General features: G+C 37.8%; 1 protein-coding gene across 7 annotated transcripts in view; it reads right to left on the minus strand.

Annotated features, from left to right (window-relative positions):
* Positions 1-1,978: 1,978 nt before the first annotated feature.
* The window catches only part of PCMTD1 (protein-L-isoaspartate (D-aspartate) O-methyltransferase domain containing 1), a 74,396-nt gene continuing 54,901 nt past the window's right edge, over positions 1,979-21,473 (minus strand). For all 7 annotated transcript variants that reach the window (XM_061598640.1, XM_061598604.1, XM_061598659.1 and 4 more), the window contains 3 exons: positions 11,265-11,436; positions 6,937-7,060; positions 1,979-4,542 (listed from right to left, as the gene is read on the minus strand). In XM_061598640.1, coding sequence (XP_061454624.1) covers positions 4,172-4,542; positions 6,937-7,060; positions 11,265-11,436 — 667 coding nt within the window. In that variant the 3' untranslated portion in view covers positions 1,979-4,171. The remainder of the gene's footprint in view (positions 4,543-6,936; positions 7,061-11,264; positions 11,437-21,473) is intronic.

A 21,473-nucleotide genomic window follows, 5' to 3' on the forward strand; every position in this document is an offset into this window, starting at 1 on the left:
CTATACTTAGATTAAGTTGTGTGTTGCTATATAAGGTGGCTGGGAATTTAAGTAGTTTGTTAAATGGAATGGTTGATGTATGGTGGTTGGGAACTGAGCCATTTTTCTGTAGTTTAATTGTCTATCATATTTTAAAAGGCTGAATTTATACTTTTAGCTTATTTTTACTTGTAATATTTTCTTCCTGATGTTTAGAGGATATTTTGTTTAGCTGTTAGTATGTTTATCATTGTCCTTGTATTTTGTAGCTTTTTATGTGTAGTTTATATTACTAAAGCAGAGGTCACACACCTGTCACCTGCAGGTGTGATGGCAAAGTCTTCTAGCAGTACCCTTAGGTAGTCCAATCAGAGCTTTCATAAAAAAAAATACATCTCTAGCCCCTCCTAAAAATAAAAGTTATGGAACAACCCATGCAGGTACTCTTCTAAGCATTTTCCATAAAATGAGACGGCCTGGTTGTTCCTGCCTGTCAGCATTATTAGCCAATGAATGAATTCAGAGATGTCATTGATAAGTGAGTTGTTTGGACACCAGGCAATAGGGTCCTAAAGAGTTGCTGTTTTGCCCTCCCTTGTAGTGTACCTTACCTGCTTCTGTCTTTTTCCTAGTCCTTGGAATTGCCATAGTTTCTCCTTTTTACCCTAGCAACAAGGATGCATCTTTTCTGTGCTGGTTTCACCTGAGATCAGGTAGTACGTAGAAGTTATTTTCTGTAGTTACTACTATACAGTAAGTGTGAATGACTGTTAAAGAATTCCCCTCCCCACCAAAAGGCAAATGTGAAAACTTTTACTTCCAGGTAAGTGGGTACAGAATGGCAGTCTAGGCTTTGGTTTATGGTAGGCAATGAGGAAAAACAGGGTTCTTGTGCCTTCAACAGCTGTGTGGTAGGCAGAAATTCAACAGGTCAAGCCTTTTCAATTATGAATATACATATGAGAAAAGTTTCACCATGACTACTCTCTAATTTTGTGTTATGCCACACACACCCAGCAGCCTTTTTGTGACTGGTGACCCCCACACACACTCAAAATTTGAAAAGTGGCCTCTGCTCCCAAAAGATTGGCAACTCCTATGCTGAAGATATTTAATTTAATTAATTGTATTTTATAGAATGTAGAAATGCCTTGGGTTTCTTTATATTTGCTGTTTTAATTTATGTTGTAAATAACTTAAGAGTTTGTATAATATAAGTGGTATATAAATGGTAAGCAAAACAACACATTAGAAGAGTGTGCTGCATGAGGCCAGTGGCCCATCTAATCCGGCATGCTGTTTTCAGTGGCCAACCAGATGCCTGTGGGAAGTTCGCACGCTAGGCCTGAGCACAACAGCACTCTCCCTTCCTGTGGTTTGCAACAACTGGTACTCAGAAGCATATTGCCTCCGACTGTGAAGGCAGAGCATAGCCTTCATGGCTAGTAGCCGCTGGCAGCCTTGCCCTCCATGAATTTGTCAAATCCTTTTTTAAAGCTATGCAAGTTGGCGGCCATAGCTGGCTCTTGTGGGAGCAAATTCCATCTTTTAACTATGCGCTGTGTGAAGAAGTACTTTCTTTTGTCTGTCCTGAATCTAACATTCAGCTTCATTAGATGTCCATGAATTCTAGTGTTATGAGAGAGGGAGAAAATTTTTACTTGTGTGGTACAGAATCCAACCATGGAGTAGCAGCAACTACTCTGGAAATTTAAGAAGAGTCACTCCAGCAGGTCAGTTCTAGCGCCTGTGGCTTGTTATTGAGTTAGTAGTCCTTGTGCAAGGTAGTGACAGGTTGTTCTACGTTTTGTCATATACACCAGCAGCACTGTAATGTAATGATGTTGAAGCTTCCTGAAGAACCTAAGTGCTTTCAACCATAATGATATTGTTTATATATTTTAAGTGTGCAATTCTCAAACTAAACAAGCCACTAAGCAAAACAAACAAACATATGGAAATATTGAAGTTTTTGATCAACACAAATTCACCAGACATATTGTAATTATGACAAAGTTTAATTTTGATTCATTTTGCATTTTTACACTTTTATTTTAAAAGTAAATATAAATCCAAGAACGTGAAATAAACCCACAAACACAAAAGAAACATTGCTTCTGTGACTCCAATAATTACATAATACATATTCATAACTAATCTACTGTCTATTTGAACAACAGAATGGAAAAACACATGAAGTCATTCTTCCAAAGCCTACTGGCTAAAGGTTTCTTGTTGAAAAATTATTTAACATTTTAATCTGTGAAGATTGAGCAAATATGAAAAATTCTAAAAGGATGATGAAATTCCAAGACAAGATATAACTTGAATTTCAGAATGCATAAAACTTCATTCCTTCTAATAAAATAAAATAGATGTGACTTCAGTCAATGCTTCCCACAGGTAAACCTTCAAAACTACTGCAGTAGTTTTACAGCAACAGGATACCGTACTATTTGTCAGTTTTTATTGCTGTAAATAAGGCTGGCATACTTATTTCTAGCAACAAGTATATATTCATTAGTGTAAATTTGTAACTCAACAAGCTAGTTAAACCAGAATTGTTTTTATAGAGCTGAATTGTTATTGGATATACAAAATACTTTACTTAGCAAATTAAAGCATGAGATCTAACCTGTTAAGTAAAACTATATATATCATAGACAGTGACCAATTAAGATATTATTTACATTGTAAAGTGGCTGCCACAAAACATGACTGCTAGATCAGATGCAGTTTAACTAGTTATCATCTATGAACTATCGGGCTATGAGAAAATGAAAAATGTTCATCATATATTCTGATTTTATTTCACTTCAACAATTTTCATTGTGTAGTGATATAACTAGAATAATAAATTGTGCAGGGAGTAAATTGTCCCTAAGGAATGCTTTTGATTGGGTCCAAACAAATAAGGTGTCCTTAACAGTTGCAGTTTTTACAGCATATGTTGAGCTCCATTTTATTTCACTGATTTTACACTAAATTATAATGCTAGTGAAAATTACATACTCCATCATGCAAAAAGATAAACAATCCCTTCAAACAATGTCATTAAATAAACTGGGGGAGGGGGGAGCTAGCAGATGGAATACAGTCAAGCAATGTCATCCTCCAAGTCTGCAATGCTACTAATAATTTCCAACAGGACGAGTAACAATACCAAATGTAGGAACCAAACATCTTGCCTTAGCAGAGATAAATAAGTACAGAATCCATGTAAAGTGCACCTCCTTAACCTATCTTTAAAAAAAAAAAAATCTACCATTACAGCTATGCAAATAAGCAACACAAAGTACTCTTTTTACATATTCTACTCTATAAAGTAGAAAATAGTTAAACCTAAATTACGTTTATATATGAAATATGCTTTCTGTACCATGAATTTTTTAAAAAGAAACTAAATACTTTTTCATAAATGCTGGAAAGTTTGAGAAATTTTGACTATCATAGGCTGGTGTTAAAGAAACAGGGTTGTAATACATTTTTTAAAAAACTTTATATAGTTAACTGAAGGGTTTTTTTAAGGCTCTGAGAGAGAAGCAGTCACTTTTCTTGAGATCTTTTGGCAAAATATATAAAGAAGTGTAGCAGGACCATAAAACATTTTTGAACTCGAAAGTTCATATTTCATTAAAGCCAGCTCATTCAATGTCTGCACGTAGTTATTGCACTCATGTATTCCTTTGAATACAACCACATCAACAGAGGAACGATGATTGCAATACAGCCATGGTAAAATAAAGGGTTCCAATTCAATGAAATTAACTGTCTGCATGTTCAAGAACTTCTTTTGGAGAATTAATGCAGATAGTTCCTATTGATGTCTGAAAGTAGTTATTCAATTCACACATAAAAAATTCACTAACTTTCATCAATACAGATTTGTCAGAGTGCAAAAGAGATTTATCGCATGCAAACTCTTAATTAGTGCTGTATACTGCTTTGGAATATATTTCTACCAGAGTTAAAAGAGTATTTTTTCAAAAGGTAACGAAAAATGGATTTAAAATAGGAGTTTACTGCTAAATGCAAGTCCTTGTAGCAAAGTTAAGACAAGTTATGTTTCATGTCATCACTCACTTTAGTCTCATTCAAAGACTACTGGAATTTGTCCATGTTTTCCTCAGTAAATGCTACATTTCAAGAATGGAACTATCAAGTAGGCATTATTACTTCTACTTAAAACAAGTTATTTTTCTCTGTAGTATGTCAAGTAGGCTTTTAGAGATTCAGGGAGTGGCAGACTCATAATTCTTTCCCGCAATAAATTTCTTGGGGGTTCTTCTGGCTTCAAGGTTTCACTGTGATCTTTATCATCATCTTCTTTGTTGTCGTCTTCCATCCTTTCATCTTCTTCACTATCTAGAGGCTGAGGAATGAGTTGGTTGCCTACAAACACATAGGTGTTAATCCTGCGCCTACGGCACCGTCTGCGTTTACGTTTTGGTGGAGGCTTTGGAGTAATACCCTTGGCTTGCATCTCATCATTTATATAGTTTCTAAGAGTACGCCTAATGTAGATCCGAGCCAAGTCCTGTAGATTCCTAACAGCACAAGGGGCTAAAACGAAAAAGAAAGTTAGGATTGCTTTGTAAGGCAAAACAAAAGCAATACTGCAAAATGTCATGAGAAATCCAGAAAGATTGCACATTTTGGGCTAGGTAAAGTAAAAATATTTGGAAGAGGTAAAGGTAAGAACCACATACTATGAAAATTGATGAGACCTAGTATGATTTCAATGCTGAACAATCAATTACGTTGGCTGGGATCCAGATAAAATGAAACAAGTACTATGAGCAACACGATTTGAGACTTATTTTTCCTTGAAATGGTAGTAGTAGGCCCACTGAAACATGATGCATGGCAGGCTAGTTTTGAAATGGACACTCAGTAGCAGTTTGTGTTATGACATAAAGTCTGCCCTACCTAATAATAAGGGTGGGGGTGTCAAAAATATCACAGTCACTTCTTTGTGACTATCTTCCACTAAATTTGATTGATGTTGTCCATGTAGTTATATTGCAGTTCAAACAGCTTCTCCTCCTCATGCATTTTAAACCATTTTAAACACATCTGTAACTCAGTTCACACATAGCACTAAGTCAAATCACGACTTTGCATGAATGAGCAAACATTTAAACTACTGGAGTGAAGATTGCAGCCGCTGCTGCACCCCTTCCCTAGTCCTGCTGCTGTGCTACCCAGGGCTAAGGTTTGGGTCAGTGTTACATTTGAATCTGGGCTCATGATTCGACTCTCCCAGATAAACAATGAGTGGTAAACAAAGAACAAACCTTGATTACAGCTCATGGTTTGCCTGGAGTGAGAAGAACCACAAAAATGAGTTGATATAATGCTAAGCCAAACCAATGGCTTAGTCCTGGGTAGCACAGCAACAGCAGGACCAGTGGCTGCAATCTTCACTCTAGGGACCCATACGTTTGCTCATTCACACTAGGTTATGTATATATATATATAAACACTAGTTTAGTGTTACATGTGAACCATATCTGTCTTCATTACAATGTAAGGATCTGTCAATTTCAGTTATCTCCATTTCTAATTTTTTCCAGTCTAAAATCCAGTTCTTCAGGTTTCCATAGCAATATGAATTTTTTTAAAGTCCTCATGAAAATACTTCAGCATTTTGGTGCACATTTCTCCTAACAAACACATTTTTGTCTGCAGTTTTGACTAATGTACACATTTTACAAGCAATTTTTCTTAATATAATGCATATTTGTATGTTATTTACACTAATTATATATCTTTCCCCCTAATATATGCATTTTTGTAGGCATTGTTTGGTTCAAGAACTACATCGCAAAATTCAGATAAATGCAAATTATGAAGGATGGCCGTGTTTCGGTTCTCACATTGTTTCACAAAGTGTGAATTTGATAAACTTGGCTTTACACGTAAACTGAATTGAATTTTCCCTCCACTCCCCACCCTTATAAATCTATGTTTAGCTTATTGGTGTCATCCATTTTCCTTCTTTATTATTAAGAAGACATTATTTATAATACATAGTAGTAGGAATGTGCCATGGACACCAATTTAATTATACAGCCATGAGAGTGGCTGTATACTATAGCCAGAATGGATTTTTTGCATTCCACAATGTTAAATGGAAAATACCCCCATTTATTTATTTATTGCACTTGTATACTGCCCCATAGCCGAAGCTCTCTGGGTGGTTTACAGCAATCAAAAACACCAAAACAAATACAAAATTTAAAACACATATTTTAAAAATAATTTAAAACACAATTTTCATGCTTCTGATAAGAACATTTCAAAGCAAAACCTTACAAAACTTATAGTCCTGAACTCAGAAATGCTTGCTTAACAACCCTCTACGTTTTCATGGTGATACACAAAACAGCCAGAGAGAATCAAGAGCATAAAACAAGAGGAAAAACAATTCAGGCCCCTAGTTGGACTTTTTTCTGTCAGTGGTCTCATAATTTTTTGAAATTAATTAAAAATCAGCCATGTTCACAGAGTAATTGTAATCCTATCACTGACCTTGCCCCATACTCTGACCTTCATCTTCTGCAGTTTAAAAGTTTTTTTAAAAATCCATGGCTGATTTTTAATTTAAGAAATTTAACATTGATGTTGCACATGCTCAGTAAAAAAAAAGGTTGCTTGTATCAGCACTCGTGTACAGAGGTGTCCCTGATTCCCCCCTTCCAAATGCAATCCCCCCCTGCCACCTCCCATGCCATCCCTGAAAATCTCTGCTTTGCATGCAGAACTCTGCTTGGCTTAGGATCCAGCCAAACTTGTGGATGTGCCAGTAATGTTAACCAAGAGTAGCCATCACAACCAACCTTTTTTTGTCTAAGGGACACATTCTAACACAGCATTAAGAATATTGACTTAAGTGTCATCAGTAGCAAACAGTAGCTGTGCCACAAGGGAAAGGGACAATAAAATAGTACTTACGAAGTCCCACAGTATCATTTTTGCTGGTTTCACTCTTGCTTGGCTGCACAAGTGGAGCAAATGAAACAGCAAGGATGTTTTTGCTTTCCCAAGTATTTTGTCCAGTTCTCAGTATTTGGGTTAGCTGCATGGAATCATTCCAGTTTGAGACACAAAGCAATTAAAATACATGGTTTCATCTACACCTGTGTTCATTTCTCACATGCTGGTCTTGTCGGACACAACAAACTATGGTTTATCATCACAAGGATAAGCACCAAGTTCACATGTTCCCCCCTTCCTTTTCCTCTTTCAGTGGACCTGTGAGGCCAGAAGCTTCTGCTTTTCCCCCCAAGCAGTTTGTTTGACTGTACCAGAACAAACTGTTAGTCTTAAATATTATTTACTGAAACAATTATAGCTTGTTTCAATAAGCCATAGTTAAAATTAATCACAGTTTAGAATTCAGACATAACACTAAACTGTGGTTAATTGAAAATGGAAATGAAACCCCTCCTGACAACATGAGGAGGAAGGAAGAACATGCAAGTCCAAAGCTTGTACAGTCTGGTTCATGTAACAACAAGTCATACTTTATTGTTACACGTGAATGAGGTCCCTGGCCGCATTTGGACAATCAGAAATTGGTTAAATCAACTGAGATGTGAATGAATTTTTTGTCCCACCCACCATTCCCTGTACTCCTTGAGTGATTAAACCACTTATTCGCTAATTAACCATAACTTCCTGCTTTAGTTGAACCAGGAAACTATGATTCCCAGCTTGAAACATTTCAGGATATTAACCAATATTGTTGTTCCAAAATTGGTAACCATAATTTCTTGGTTCAAATGAAATGGGAAAAGACAGGTTGCTTACCTATAAATGTAGTTCTTTGAGTCATGTTTGCAGACACACTTACAGGTTCTGCACTTGTACCTGCCTTTCTGGAAGATTCCATAACTAGGCTAGTGTTTGGGTAGCCACCCCACTCCCACCCTTTATGTGCACACATCAAGGGGCATGGCTTTCTGCTTAGTTCAAATTTTTGACTGATGCAGTGACCCACAAACAATGAAAATTCCTAGGGATACCAATACCGGCAGCAGGAAAGAAAGGAAGGTTGTGTGTCTACACATATAACCACTCTTAAGAATTATTGTTAGCAAACTGTCTCACTCCTTTGTGGTCTCTGCATAGCTACACATATGGGTACAGTTACTGAAGCTGGTAGCCACAAGAACAGAAGAAAGCTGAGCAAGAACCATTGGAAGGAGGCATCCACCTAAAAAAGTCAAGAGCTGGAACCTTGCAGAGGCCTGACAAGACTCTTCTAAGGAAAAATGAGAAGCAGTAACAACTTTCAAGGAATTCTACTGCTACAGAGCGGGACTGTTGCAAGGTTGCAGCAGATGTAGAACAGTGAAGAACACACAGTGAGCACATAACTGAGCAGTAACTGGTGTACCAAACATCTCCTTGCTATGGAGGATTAAAAACTAGATAGTCGGTCTGATGCTAGCCAATCAGAAATAGGCTGGCAAAATGCTGATATACAAAGGGGGGGGGAATCCTTAGTTCTGAGGCTGGACAGAGAAAACTACCAGGAGGAATATCAGGTAGTGAAAGTCAATCAGATAGACCACCTGTGGAAGAAAGGGTAGGGGTGTTCCAAGCAGGACTTCACCCCTAACCATCATTGGGTATGGCCAGTGTGCACTTAAAGTACACTAGCTATTGGAGGTGAAGGAAGCGTTAACTATCATGAGTGATAAGACTAGAGTGCATACTGCCACCTGAACATAGGTCACAGAAGAGAAGGACACTGACAAACCCTTCTGTAACATGAGTGCAGGCTGGAGGGCTCAGTGGTGCAAGCCCCTAGGAAATGCCTTATAGCCAAGTGTTCTGTTGGCAATATTTTTCTGGACCATAACTGAGAGAACTCAGGATTCTTCATAACCTGTACAGAAGGAACTCCAGACAGCTGTTGAATGTCCATAGTTGGTACATTACTAAACTTCTCTGCAGAAGGGATAATGGGCATATCAATGCCCTTCTTGCATAAAGTAGTCCTTGGTCCTCAGGAGGCCAGTAACAAGTGAATCTGGACTCCTGGTCCAAACAGTAATTAATCAGGCACTCCACACCCATGACTGCTGTCAAATTGGTTGATGATGTGTCCTAGCATTAGCAGCACTGATTTTGAAAGATGCAAACAGGCAGGGAGAAAGAAAACTTTAGCCTAGCTACAGAATCTTCTCAAAATAATCTCTCCGGAGACACAAAACTCATGGTGTGGCTCCATAGGGACCACTCAAAGAATTACGATTAATTAGAAGCTAGCTGGTCTGATTGCTTGTGCCATGAAGCAGCTGTGTGCGGAGGCTAAAAGTCTGTTCATACTTCAGCTTAATAAGCCAAGATATGATCATCCAAAGTGAGCCACTATCTAGTACTCTTTACCTTGAGAGGAGAAAGTATTTAAAAACTGGAGGATCAGGGAACCTACATTTATTATGCTGCATTCAAACATATTTCACATAATTCCGTTTACTTTTAGAAACACTTTCTGTACTCAGAAATCTGCTAACTTTGAAAAGGTTTGCATGACTATATTAGTATGCTATGCTGATGTAAACCAAGTCAATCCACCTGCTTTTAGAATGTTTTAGTACAATTATATAAGTGACTGAAATCGGAAGCATGCAAATCCATGAATTGCCCAGGACAATTGAGTATTTAAATACATATACTAATATACACAATACCCAGAAATTAAAGATACATAGTCAAAACTAGTTTTGTACATCTAATAAAAAAGGATAAGTGTCCATATTACTAATCAGGAGTACAAACATTTGCCTGGGAGGCCTTCCTTTGCCAAGGATGGAATTACAAGACAAAATTACAGCAGTTTTCATGGGTTTTTTTTATTTCTCAATACTTTAGCAGTACCTATCTCCTTTTCCCTGCAAATGTATCAAGCTTGCAATTCTCTGGGTAGATCAGCAGTACAACTATTTATTTTGAAAGCCCTTGCTTCAGTCCAGTGTTGGTTTTCCCAATGGATAGACATCAATGATTATGGAACAAGAGTGGTATGATGTAAACCTCTCAATTTAAAAAGCATTCATACTACCCTAACATATAACAATAGAATGAGCTGTTTGGTATTATGGATAAATTATAAAACAGTTTTATGACATTTAATGAGCGTTCATACTACAAAGGTGCTTTTTTAATTATTGAGCAACACAATCTTCTTAGGGATACTATCAGCTTGAGCAAGTCATGTATCAGTGTACCTATACATCCCCATCTATACAATGGAGATAATTCTACTCACCGTAGAAAAGCTCTTTGATATCTATGAATGAAAAATAAGTACTAAGTATTATTGTGTCACTAAATGTTTCATGCTTTCCAAAACATTCTGTCCTTGATTGAAAAGGAAAGAAAAAGTCCCAGTTTGCTTGTACACAGAGCATTACAATGTTTTAAATATATATTTATCCCAAATCCATAGTTTCTGTTTTGTGTGGTTTGTTTTAGGGCCAATTCCTAAAACAAGTTACTGAGTTACTGATGGGGCAACACTTACTTCTTTGCTAGATCCCTTGGTACTTCTAACAAATGAAATCATGTGAGATTTCTCATATGATATACTTGCCTCGTGCAACTGTATTATTCAAATGTTACCAAAGCAGCGTGGGATCCAGTCACAAGGAAGTCAACGCTATGTCGTTTCATAACATATAAACTGAGCTTTTGATAACTATAGCTAAGAGATTCGCTGAACATCAAACTACAAATAACCATAGTAACACTTAAAGGATAGTGGTCACCAATCAAAGTGTATTTTTAAGCTGGCTGAATTTTCAGGATGATGTTGCCTTGATAGCAAAGTTACTTTAAGAACAGGAATGGAAAACGTGTTTGAGAGCAGAACAGAGGACCTATTGAACACTCCTGTCCCTATATGGTTTTGGTGGCGTAAACTGGCTACTCAGTTTAAGTGGCACAACAGTATTACATAGTCAGGGAATGGCTTTGTCAGGAATGTCAAAACACAACATTCACTGAGGAAGGGTGAGGAACTGCCCCAACAGGCTACACTGTAAACGACTGGTGATTTCTCTGGAGGTCAATGGAAAGGGAACAGTAGGTTTATGTAAGTTTATGGTTTGTATGTTGCTATTCTCAGCTCCAAGGTTTACAAAATACCATTGTATTCACTGTACTGAGGCAACTGACAACAGGAAAGTCATTATTAAGAGTCCACAATCCATACTACTTTTGATCTGTTACAATTAAACACACACAACAAGAAAAACATATTCAATTACCTGATCTTCTATAGGCATAACTAAAATGCCTCCAATTTTCAACAATATTTTCATGTAGTTCTCATGGTCTTTTTGTACACCAGCTCCACAGTAAATCCGGTCATACTGATGACTGTCTGATGATATTTGCAAGCAGTTGCCAACTACAAAAGCAGGTTCACAAAATTCAAATCTGGGGATGAACAAACATTTAAGGTTTTTAAAAATATCACTTTAAAAAAGCACTAAATCTAATCTCGTCTTTAGTGACCTTCTGGCAATTATTTAAAATATTCCTTTTTATGGCAGCTTTTGCACTGTAGATTATAGATTTTGGATTCAAGCATCACATTAGAGTTTTGTATCTGTGAAAAAAAATCAAAGACCCATAACAATCCAAGCTACTTACTGAATTGTACCCTAAAATGTGTCTCGTAGATATCTGGACTTGATGTTTCCATTGGTATCTAGAAAATGGGTGCAATACCAAGGCAGAACTTGTTTTCCAAAAATAATGAGAAATCGGAATTTTGGAGGAAAGGAAGACAGAATATTGTAACGAACAGCGCTTAGTGCAATTGCATTTTCTTGATAATATACGAAACAGCTTAGATTTACTGTAAACATAATACAAAACATGTACATTTACTCTGAACATAAACCAGCCAGAAATGAGCATTTTAAGTTTCATTCATTGGGCTTAAATCTCTGAATTTTTTTAATCTACATGTAAATTTCAGGTGAAAAATATGCACATCCTTTTTAGTTGACAAGAACCTTTGACAGAAATTCACATAATATAGCCCACAGGTTCTCCAATGTTTCCCCCCCCCAATGGACCACTTGAAAATTGTTGAGGGCCTTGGCGGATTGCTTAATGATTTTCCTGCTTGTTGTAGCAACTGTAATTCCATAGAATTCAAATTGTAATAGAATAAAATACAATATAAGAAAGAAGGAAATCAAAATCAACATGAACATTCAATGAGATGGATGCCCCATCTCTCATCTTCAGCCACAAATCTACAGACACTCTGTGGACCACCTAAATGAAGCTCTGTCTGTGAACCACAGGGAATTCCTTATCTTGAAAACTGCCCCATTATATGTACTGAGTCTGATTTCTGCAGTCCCCCTCTTCAGAACCCCAAAATAACTTTTTAGATAATTGAAGGTGGCTAGGGAAGCCTGTCTTGCCCCCTTCTTTAATGACATTTCACTATATGATAAAGCTTTAGGAAGGCTTTTGGGCCCATGCCAACTCTGCCTAGTTTTTACTGTGCTATGGGATTATTTTTGAAATGCTAATGATTAATTCTGATACTGTCCCTGGATATTGTTTTACTTGGTGTTCCTTTTACTATTATTCATGTTTTATTTTGCTGCTTCTAGTCTTTTAACTGTTTTTAGTTGTGGAGAGACAAAATCAAATCCTCTATGTCAGTGTTAGATACAGGTGGCCAGGCTGGGAGGTTAGGAGGATTCCCCGTTGTATCTGAAAGTAAGGTTGTACTGCTACTGAAGATATTGCTGAAGTGGGAGAGCCAGGTTTCAGGAGGGATTGGGAGGGCAGCCTCAAAAAAGTTTTGGGAGAGGCCTCCCTGGATCAGGTTCCAAAATATGGGTTCATTCCCTTCAATTAAGGCAAGGCCCAAAGACTTCCAATTATTAGTAAAGAAGGCCTTTTTTTCTTTCTGAGCATTGTTTTATACTCTCTCTGATGTAACTGCAAAAGAAGAGGGGCCTCATCAGAACCACTGTGCATTGTCTGTTTTATTAATTTACGCAACTCCCTTTTCTTAGCTTTACATTCTCTATCTAACGAAGACCAAGAAGCATTAGGGATTTTCTCTACTAGAGTGGTGGTCACTAGAGATCTGAGTGCACTGATTATATCCTGGTAAGTCTGGGAGATAGACCAGGGGCTTTCAAGGGCAAATTGTCAAAGCTGTAAAAGCTTATCCAACCCTAACATCTGTGCTATGCAAAGGTCTATGGCTATATACAATAGAATTCAAAGTAAGTTAGTTTTTAGATGTGACGAAATAGAACTTGAAACAAAGCATTAAAGCATGGAGTGTTCAGGTTGCCAGCACTCCATTCCCATTAAAGGTGCTTGGACAGGTCCGTGCAACCACATCGGTACTAGATCCTTGCCCCTCTTGGCTAATAAAAACTGGCAAGGAGGGAACAGTTGGCTGGGCCAGGGAAGTGATAAATGCCTCCTTGCGAGAGGGAGTGGTCCCTGGCTGTCTGAAGGAGGCAGCAGTGAGACCACTCCTGAAAAAGCCTTCCCTGGACCCAGAGGATTTCAGCAGCTACAGACCAGTGGCAAATGTTCCATATCTCGGCAAGATCTTGGAACGAGTGGTTGCTGACCAGCTCCAGGCGCTATTGGATGAAACCGATTATCTAGATCCATTTCAATCGGGTTTTAGGCCCGGTTTCGGCACTGAGACGGCCTTGGTCGCCCTGTTTGATGATCTATGTCGGGAGAGAGACAGAGGGAGTGTAACTCTGTTGATTCTCCTTGATCTCTCAGCGGCTTTTGATACCATCGACCATGGTATCCTTCTGGAGAGGCTTGCGGAGTTGGGAGTTGGAGGCACTGCGTGGCAGTGGTTCCACTCCTACTTGGCGGGCTGTCTCCAGAAGATAGTGCTTGGGGAACATTGCTCGACACCGTGGGTACTCCAATGTGGGGTCCCGCAGGGTTCGGTTTTGTCTCCCATGCTTTTTAACATCTATATGAAGCCGTTGGGTGCTGTCATCAGGAGTTTTGGAGTGCGTTGTCACCAGTACGCTGATGACACGCAGCTCTACTTCTCCTTTTCATCTTCCTCAGGTGAGGCGGTCAATGTGCTGAACCGTTGCCTGGACACGACAATGGACTGGATGAGAACTAACAAACTGAGACTCAATCCTGATAAGACTGAGATGCTGTTGGTGGATGGTTTTTCCAATCAGATGGTGGATACATATCCTGTCCTGGATGGGGTTACACTCCCCCTAAAGGAACAGGTTCGTAGTCTGGGAGTCGTTCTAGACTCTTCCCTGTCACTTGAGGCTCATGTAGCCTCTGTGGCACGGAATGCGTTCTACCAACTTTGATTGGTAGCCCAGCTACGTCCCTACCTGAGTAAGGAGGATCTTACATCAGTAGTACATGCTCTGGTAACCTCACGTTTGGATTACTGTAATGCGCTCTACGTAGGGCTACCTCTGAAGACGGTTCGGAAGCTACAGCTGGTGCAAAATGCGGCGGCCAGACTGCTAACAAGAACGAAGCGGTCTGACCATATAACACCTGTTTTGGCCCGCTTGCACTGGCTTCCAATACGCTTCCGGGTCAAATTCAAAGTGTTGGTATTAACCTATAAAGCCTTATACGGCGCGGGACCTCAATATCTGTCGGAACACCTCTCCCGCTATGAACCGGCTCGTACACTACGGTCTGCTACGAAGGCCCTCCTCCGGGTCCCGACTCATAGGGAGGCCCGGAGGGCAGTGACAAGATCAAGGGCCTTCTCAGTGGTGGGCCCCGAACTATGGAATAGTCTTCCCGAGGAGGTTCGCCTTGCACAGACACTATCATCCTTTCGGCGCCAGGTTAGAACCTTTCTCTACTCTGAGGCATTTTATTTTTTTGTTAATGATTGTAATGTTTGTAATTTGATTTTAGCCTTTGCTGTTTTTAGATTGTGAAATTTGATTTTAGACTGATGTTTTGTATTATATTGTATTTTATTGTATCTATGTTCACCGCCCAGAGAGCTATTGCTAGTCAGGCGGTATATAAGTTTTAAAAATAAAATAAATAAATAATAAACTCCCTCCCCCATTTTTTCATCCCCCTCCCTAGTTCTTATTCTGTCCCCACTGAGCATTATAGTCATCACTGGGATGGCTTCTCCCTCCTTTTTTCCCCTGAACATCTGTTCTTCTGCAAACTCTTGCCTGCTGATCCTTCCCTCTTATACATGTATGTTATCATTTTGGTTACATAAAGGGTGGCACTCAGAGAAGTGAGTGCTATAAAAGTGTGCATGCATGTGTTTTATATCACCATTTTGAAATGATAGCTACCGTGGAATTAAGGAAGGGCGGATATAAAATGTTTTAAATAGTGAATAAAATAAAATAATGACAATGGCATAAACTTTTGGTTGCCACCAAAAAGGCGTTATTATTTAAAACTTAATTTGAAGTAAAGTAGCCAACACAACTTATACTTTTACAATGAATCATTGAAGCTTATGGAGAATCGACAATTCTCAAGACTAACTTCTCTCACAGATCACTTCCATGTAGGAAATTGTTTTCTGTTGTGTACACCATTACATTCATTTATTTAAAAGAAATTCTAAACCACTTAATATTTGAAATCTCTAGGCAGAGGACAAAAATGCAAAACAAATTATATTTGTTAAGGGTGCTGGGAGTTGCAGCTCTGTGAACGGTCTCCTAACAATTCTCAGCACTCAAACTATAATTCCCAGGATTCTTTGGGAGAAGCCATAACTTTTTTAATTTTTATTTTCAGAATTTAAAATATTACATTGATCTAACATAGATATACCCCAAAATAGATAGGCTTAGCTTATATAGCATAACTTATAGTACAAAAAAATTTAGAGAAGGGAAGAAATCAAGAATTTCATAACCATATGCGTTTTTAAATGTAGGAAAGAAAAAATTATTTGATGTAAGTGAATTAAATGGAGCTAATTCACCCATTAATTTATCCTTCCAAAATTGTACAAGGCCCATCTTTCTATGAACTTAGTTATGGTAGATCTCATTCCTGTTATATGTCATTAAGACTGTTTCCCAGATCTTTCTCAACCATTATATCAGTGTTGGGTGTGTGTGTTTTTCTTCCAACATTGGACAATACATATTTTTGTTACTGTGAGCAAAGCTGCTACTAACTGAAAGTCCATGTTTGTAACTTCCTGACGGAACATGCACAGGAAATTGTTTTAGGATTTCTCGATATTGTTTGACCCATGATTGGTATGTTGCTTCAAAAACTTTTTCTTTCAGGGTACTACTTAATAATGTTATTGGAATGTTCTTAAAGAGCCAGATATGGTCTTCTGACATTGATAAGTTGAATTTCACTAAATCTCAATTCCATTTCCTTTTGTGTGTTTGGTGCAGTAGTTGGTTTTTCAGCAGAGAAATGATTTAGCATACTTTTGCAATAGCTTTCTTTTTATCTGGTTTTATTAAAAAAATTCAAATGAGGTGTATATTATCGTGGTGGTCCATACTTTGTATTTATCTGTTCCGCCATAAGTCTTAATTGAGAAAATTGAAAGAGCGGAGGGCATGTTTGATACAGAATTCTAACATTTTCTTAAGAGATTATTGATCCTTGTTTAAACCAACTATCAAAGTGAAACTTTTGTCCCATAGATGATCAACTGTTTGTCTTACTTGATCATCTGCAAATTCATTTTTTTAAAATTGATGTTAAAAGGGGAAACAGCTGGGGCTAGTTGTTGGGAAGAAGCCTAACTGTTAAAGTGGTATGATACTGATTTAAATGCATGGCGTGGATGTCACTGTAGGGCAGTCTGGGCTTTGGCATTTCTGTTGCTAGCCAGGAAAGGTGTAGAAAAGCTTATCTTGCTTGTGTTCACACAAAATGAACAAAAGATACTGTGCAGTTTTTAAAATTATTCTTGAAAATTTATCAACGAAATCTTTATGGTCTTTTGCTTATGGTATTAGGACAAATGAGAGCTAATTGGCAAAGGCATGTTTCCCTTGGAATTTGTGCAACAAGTTATTATTACAGAGCCAAGTGTTCCCGTCTGCTCAGTTTGGCTAGAGGATGATCCGATAGTGGAAGACAAGAAGTTAACTTTTAACAGTTGCATATTTCAGGGGTACACTATAAAAATTAACTACATATATAATTCATTTTTCTTTAAATTCTCATTTAATCTGAACAATCTGCAGAAGTGATTTGATTATCTATTAGCAGATAGGGAGTATGGGTTAGACAATACACAAAAAATATTTATGCCCTATTGACTGAACTTTGCCTTTCTGATTTTTCTAAGTAAAGTAGTAAACTGATCTGCAAGGGCTATTCCCAAACAATTTATTTCCAAGAACATATGCAAAAGACAAGCTGCACAGGCCAATGCAAAGCAATTTGAGACATGCAAACCAATCTGTGACAGTAAAGTGACAGGAATCGGCCAAGTGACTGACATATTTAGCACTACACCTCACAAGATTATGGTGGATTCTCTAGACCAGGGATTGGCAACATGGTGACCTCCAGAGGATGTTGGACTACAACTCACATCATACCTGACAACTGACCGTGCTGGCTGTGGCTCATGAGAAGTTTAACAACATATGGAGGATGCCGCATTGGCTATCTCTGCTCTAGATTCATAGGACACAGAGAGAAGTCCACAAGGGGATAGAGCTACAATCCTTTAAATAAAGTGAGAAGCAAGACTGCCTATGAGGTGCCCCAAACACACATATAAGCTAATGAAAAACCCAATCAGAGGAAAGCCATTTTTCTCCATTTCATCCTTCACTTTCCCCAACTAAACTATTAAGCATACTCTACAGGTTGAGATATCAGAACAACTCACATTGGGTATGTTTTAACAACTTTACAACATACAATTTTTGTATCTTTTTCTGAAGACATTAATTGCTACAAACCCATGAAAAATGATCTCTCTTGTGTGATAAAGGTGATTTAAAGTTCTAACATAAAATTTCTTTAAAGCTCTCCTTCATACAACACACATAAATTTAACATATTTTGTTTAGGAAAGATAATGTCAGGTGTATAATAGAGAACTATGGATCATTTTTGTTAGATTGTTCTTAGCTGCCTTGGATACTGTCCACAGTAGAATGTACAATACTCAAACAGTCACATCTCCAATATATTCTTGACATTTATAATGCTAATAGCAGATGCAAAATACTAACAGCATGTACACCAACGATGTAGCATCATCTCTGTGCCCCTACCCACATCCTGAACCCTTAAAAAAAGCTCAAATATTCAGGCCTAGAATATTTTTTTCTAGTATGCTGTACAATACTTAACGCTATGTCTAATTTTGTACTCTGACCAAAACAACCTTACATGCTTTAATATGAAATTCGAACACACATTTCAACAGCTGTTATTATACAAGTACAGCCATTGTGATGCAACCAATGATTAAATTGCTCCCACTCAAAATAGATTTAGCAGCATGACCTTTGCTATGCTTTAAAACTGTGCTGAAGATAATTAATTTGCACTGCAAAAATTCCATAGTTCAAATGTTTGAACCTATTCTATTACTTATCAACATCAAGCATATTGCACTTGCTCCTTGCCTCCACAAGAAATTGGAAAAAGACATTCAGTTCCATCCTAATCTATATAAGGATGTTTGGGTTTTCAGCCTAGCTCTGGCAACCTAAGTCATGTGTTCTTTTTTATCTACTAAAACAATGATATGTAAGAAACTTGTGCATCTGCTTGAAAGCAGTCTCAAAGACGTTAATATAGAGCCAAGCTTATGTTGTGCTAATTGTCATTTATCATCAATGCTTATTCACAGGAATCAGATATTTGGAGTTAATAATAAAAGTGCCTACCAAAATTACTAAAACTTAAATTCTCTACCAACAGTCACTCAGCTGTTATAGTGATTGGCCTGGGGCTACATCAGGTGGATCAGATTGGAGACTTCTCTCTGGCCCACTCCTTTGGCATAAAATAGTGCTCAATATGTGTGAAGGTTGTGTTCATTTAGGCTTTCCAGGCACTGGACAAGCTAGCTTGGGTTCATCTGTTCCATTACTATGGACTTCAGTCGGTTGTCAGTTTGATGGGGCCAAGGCGAATTTTACCTTCCTGACAGCAAGCAATTCTTGCACACATTGTACATTTTTACTTCAATGGCACAGTTGGCTTTGGAACAGTGTGTGGGTATCATGGTTTGGGGTAAGTAGGAGATGGGCTCGCAACATGACTAAGTTCAGAGGCCATAATGAGGAGTGGCATGAACTGTGCTTCCAGGATGGTGGTGGCAGACAACCATAGGAGGCTACAGGTTCCACTGTCAGCAGATGGGCTCTCAGCAACTTCAGACACTCCACCTGTAAGCAGTAAAGATGTTGACAGTTTCAAACCAGTCCTGTGTGCAATTATACTGTTACAGGTACGATTTAATTTCAAATTGTCTATGACTAACAAGTTTGTTGCTGTTTGTATGAAGACCTGAGCACAAGCACTCCACAAGATTTCATTTACCCATGATGAAATGCCTTCAGTTACTGCTCATCCCTATATGCTGATCTCATTGAAATTTTATTCAATACGTTTTTCATTTGAGGAAGCAGTTGGGAAAAGGTTGGTTTTATTCACTATGGTTATTTACTGACGCATATCCAGTGCAAATTGTCTACTGTTCCCAGCACAAACCCATTCTTACTACCTTTTTTTCTAAAATATTTTTAGTAAATGGAAAGCACAATGCACCAGGAAATGCAAAGTCTTAAAATAATATTCTTATTGAAGACATTTCTAGCCCACTTTACCAAAATGGCTTTCTTTCCTTAAGTATTGACATAAAGAAATCCAAGATCATGAAAATATGTGACTTTCACTTCCTATTACAAATGAATCACTTTTGTTCTTCCTTCACTGTAATTAAGATTTATGATCCGCAGACTCAAAACTGAGCCTAGTGTAGCTCTCTGAACCAGTTTTGTTTTCTCAAATAGCTCTGGTCCCTTGATAAGCACATGGTCATTCCCAAGCAGTAATTTCACAAGCATGCTTCCCAACAACCTGAAACTGACAGAGAAAAGTCTTATGAATGTATTTTTTGTTCAAAATGCTAACACAAGTTTTACAGCAGTGTATAGTGTCAGTACACAGAACACACACCATCTCTCTGTTGGTGAAAATTTACAAAAACAAGTTACAGAATGGGGGGAGCACTAAGCCATCCAATGATGGACTTGCACAGAAGAAATCCAGCTTCAAATCCCCACATGGCTACAAAGGTCACTGGCTGGGGCTATGCAGTTCACACATATCCAGTCTGACCTCATAGGGTTAGATGAGACTGAAAACTGTTTTTGTGAGCTTCCTTGAGAAAGGGAAATGACAAAAACATTTCTCCAATAAAACAAAATTTTCTCCAGGCCACATTGCAAGGACCATTTCTGCCTTCTAGGCATCTTTGAAATATGCTTCCTTTGTACTTAATACAACAGACGCCAAAATAATTTGGGTTGTATCAAACATTAGTCATACTCAGGGGTAGATTCACTGAAATTAGTGGACAAAACTAACATTGGTTTCAATGGGTCTACTCCAAGAATAATTTAATTGGATACATCTATCTCTTCATCTCTTACCAAGCTGTTTGCAGAATTTAGATTATAATTTGGAAGACTCCCAACAGAGTGCAGCATAAAGCATCTGAACGTATTGGCATATGCATTTCTTGTAGTGCATGGTCAAACAAATTTTGAAGTATTTTGAATGAATTTCCATCAAGTGACAATAATGTAATTGGTGCTGCATTGCTTTTAATTAATATTGTGTTCATATTGCTGTATTTGTTGATTTTAACAAAGAAATTGTGATTCTAATACCTGCATTCAATGAATACAAGATTAGCTATATTATAATAGTAAGTGATAAACTTAGATTGAAAGAAAATTTTAACAGTTGTAGAGTAATGCAACATTATACATTATAGCTTAATTTCAGCTAAATATGCATCCACCATCTTGGAAAATGTGAAATTCCACATTAAACACACATGGTATATCCCCATTGGAACTACCTTTGCATTTGAAAAGATATGACTTCATGTAAAGGTACAATGTGCTCAACTTAATATTTTCAGTTTTCAAAACTACTATAACTAAAGTGAGCTGAGAGTACATAGCTATTTCTACCAGTCTTTTATTGATGTTACTGATACTACTTGAAGACCTCCATTTTCTGCTGACACTGAGATTTATAATATCCATCTTTTGTTAATTACCTGTAGCGTACACACAAAATTTTATCTGAACAAGTGCTCTGTACAAACTTTACAATGAAGAAGTTTGTCTTGAAAACTGAGTGCTATTTTCTTCAGAGATTTGCCCTTAGCCTCATCTTTGACTTCAGCTTCCAACCCCAAGGCAAAAAAGTTTCTTGCAGATGAAAAATTTACCGACAGA

The sequence above is a fragment of the Rhineura floridana genome, chromosome 1 (assembly GCF_030035675.1).
Source record: "Rhineura floridana isolate rRhiFlo1 chromosome 1, rRhiFlo1.hap2, whole genome shotgun sequence".
Taxonomy (NCBI): Eukaryota; Metazoa; Chordata; class Lepidosauria; order Squamata; family Rhineuridae; genus Rhineura; species Rhineura floridana.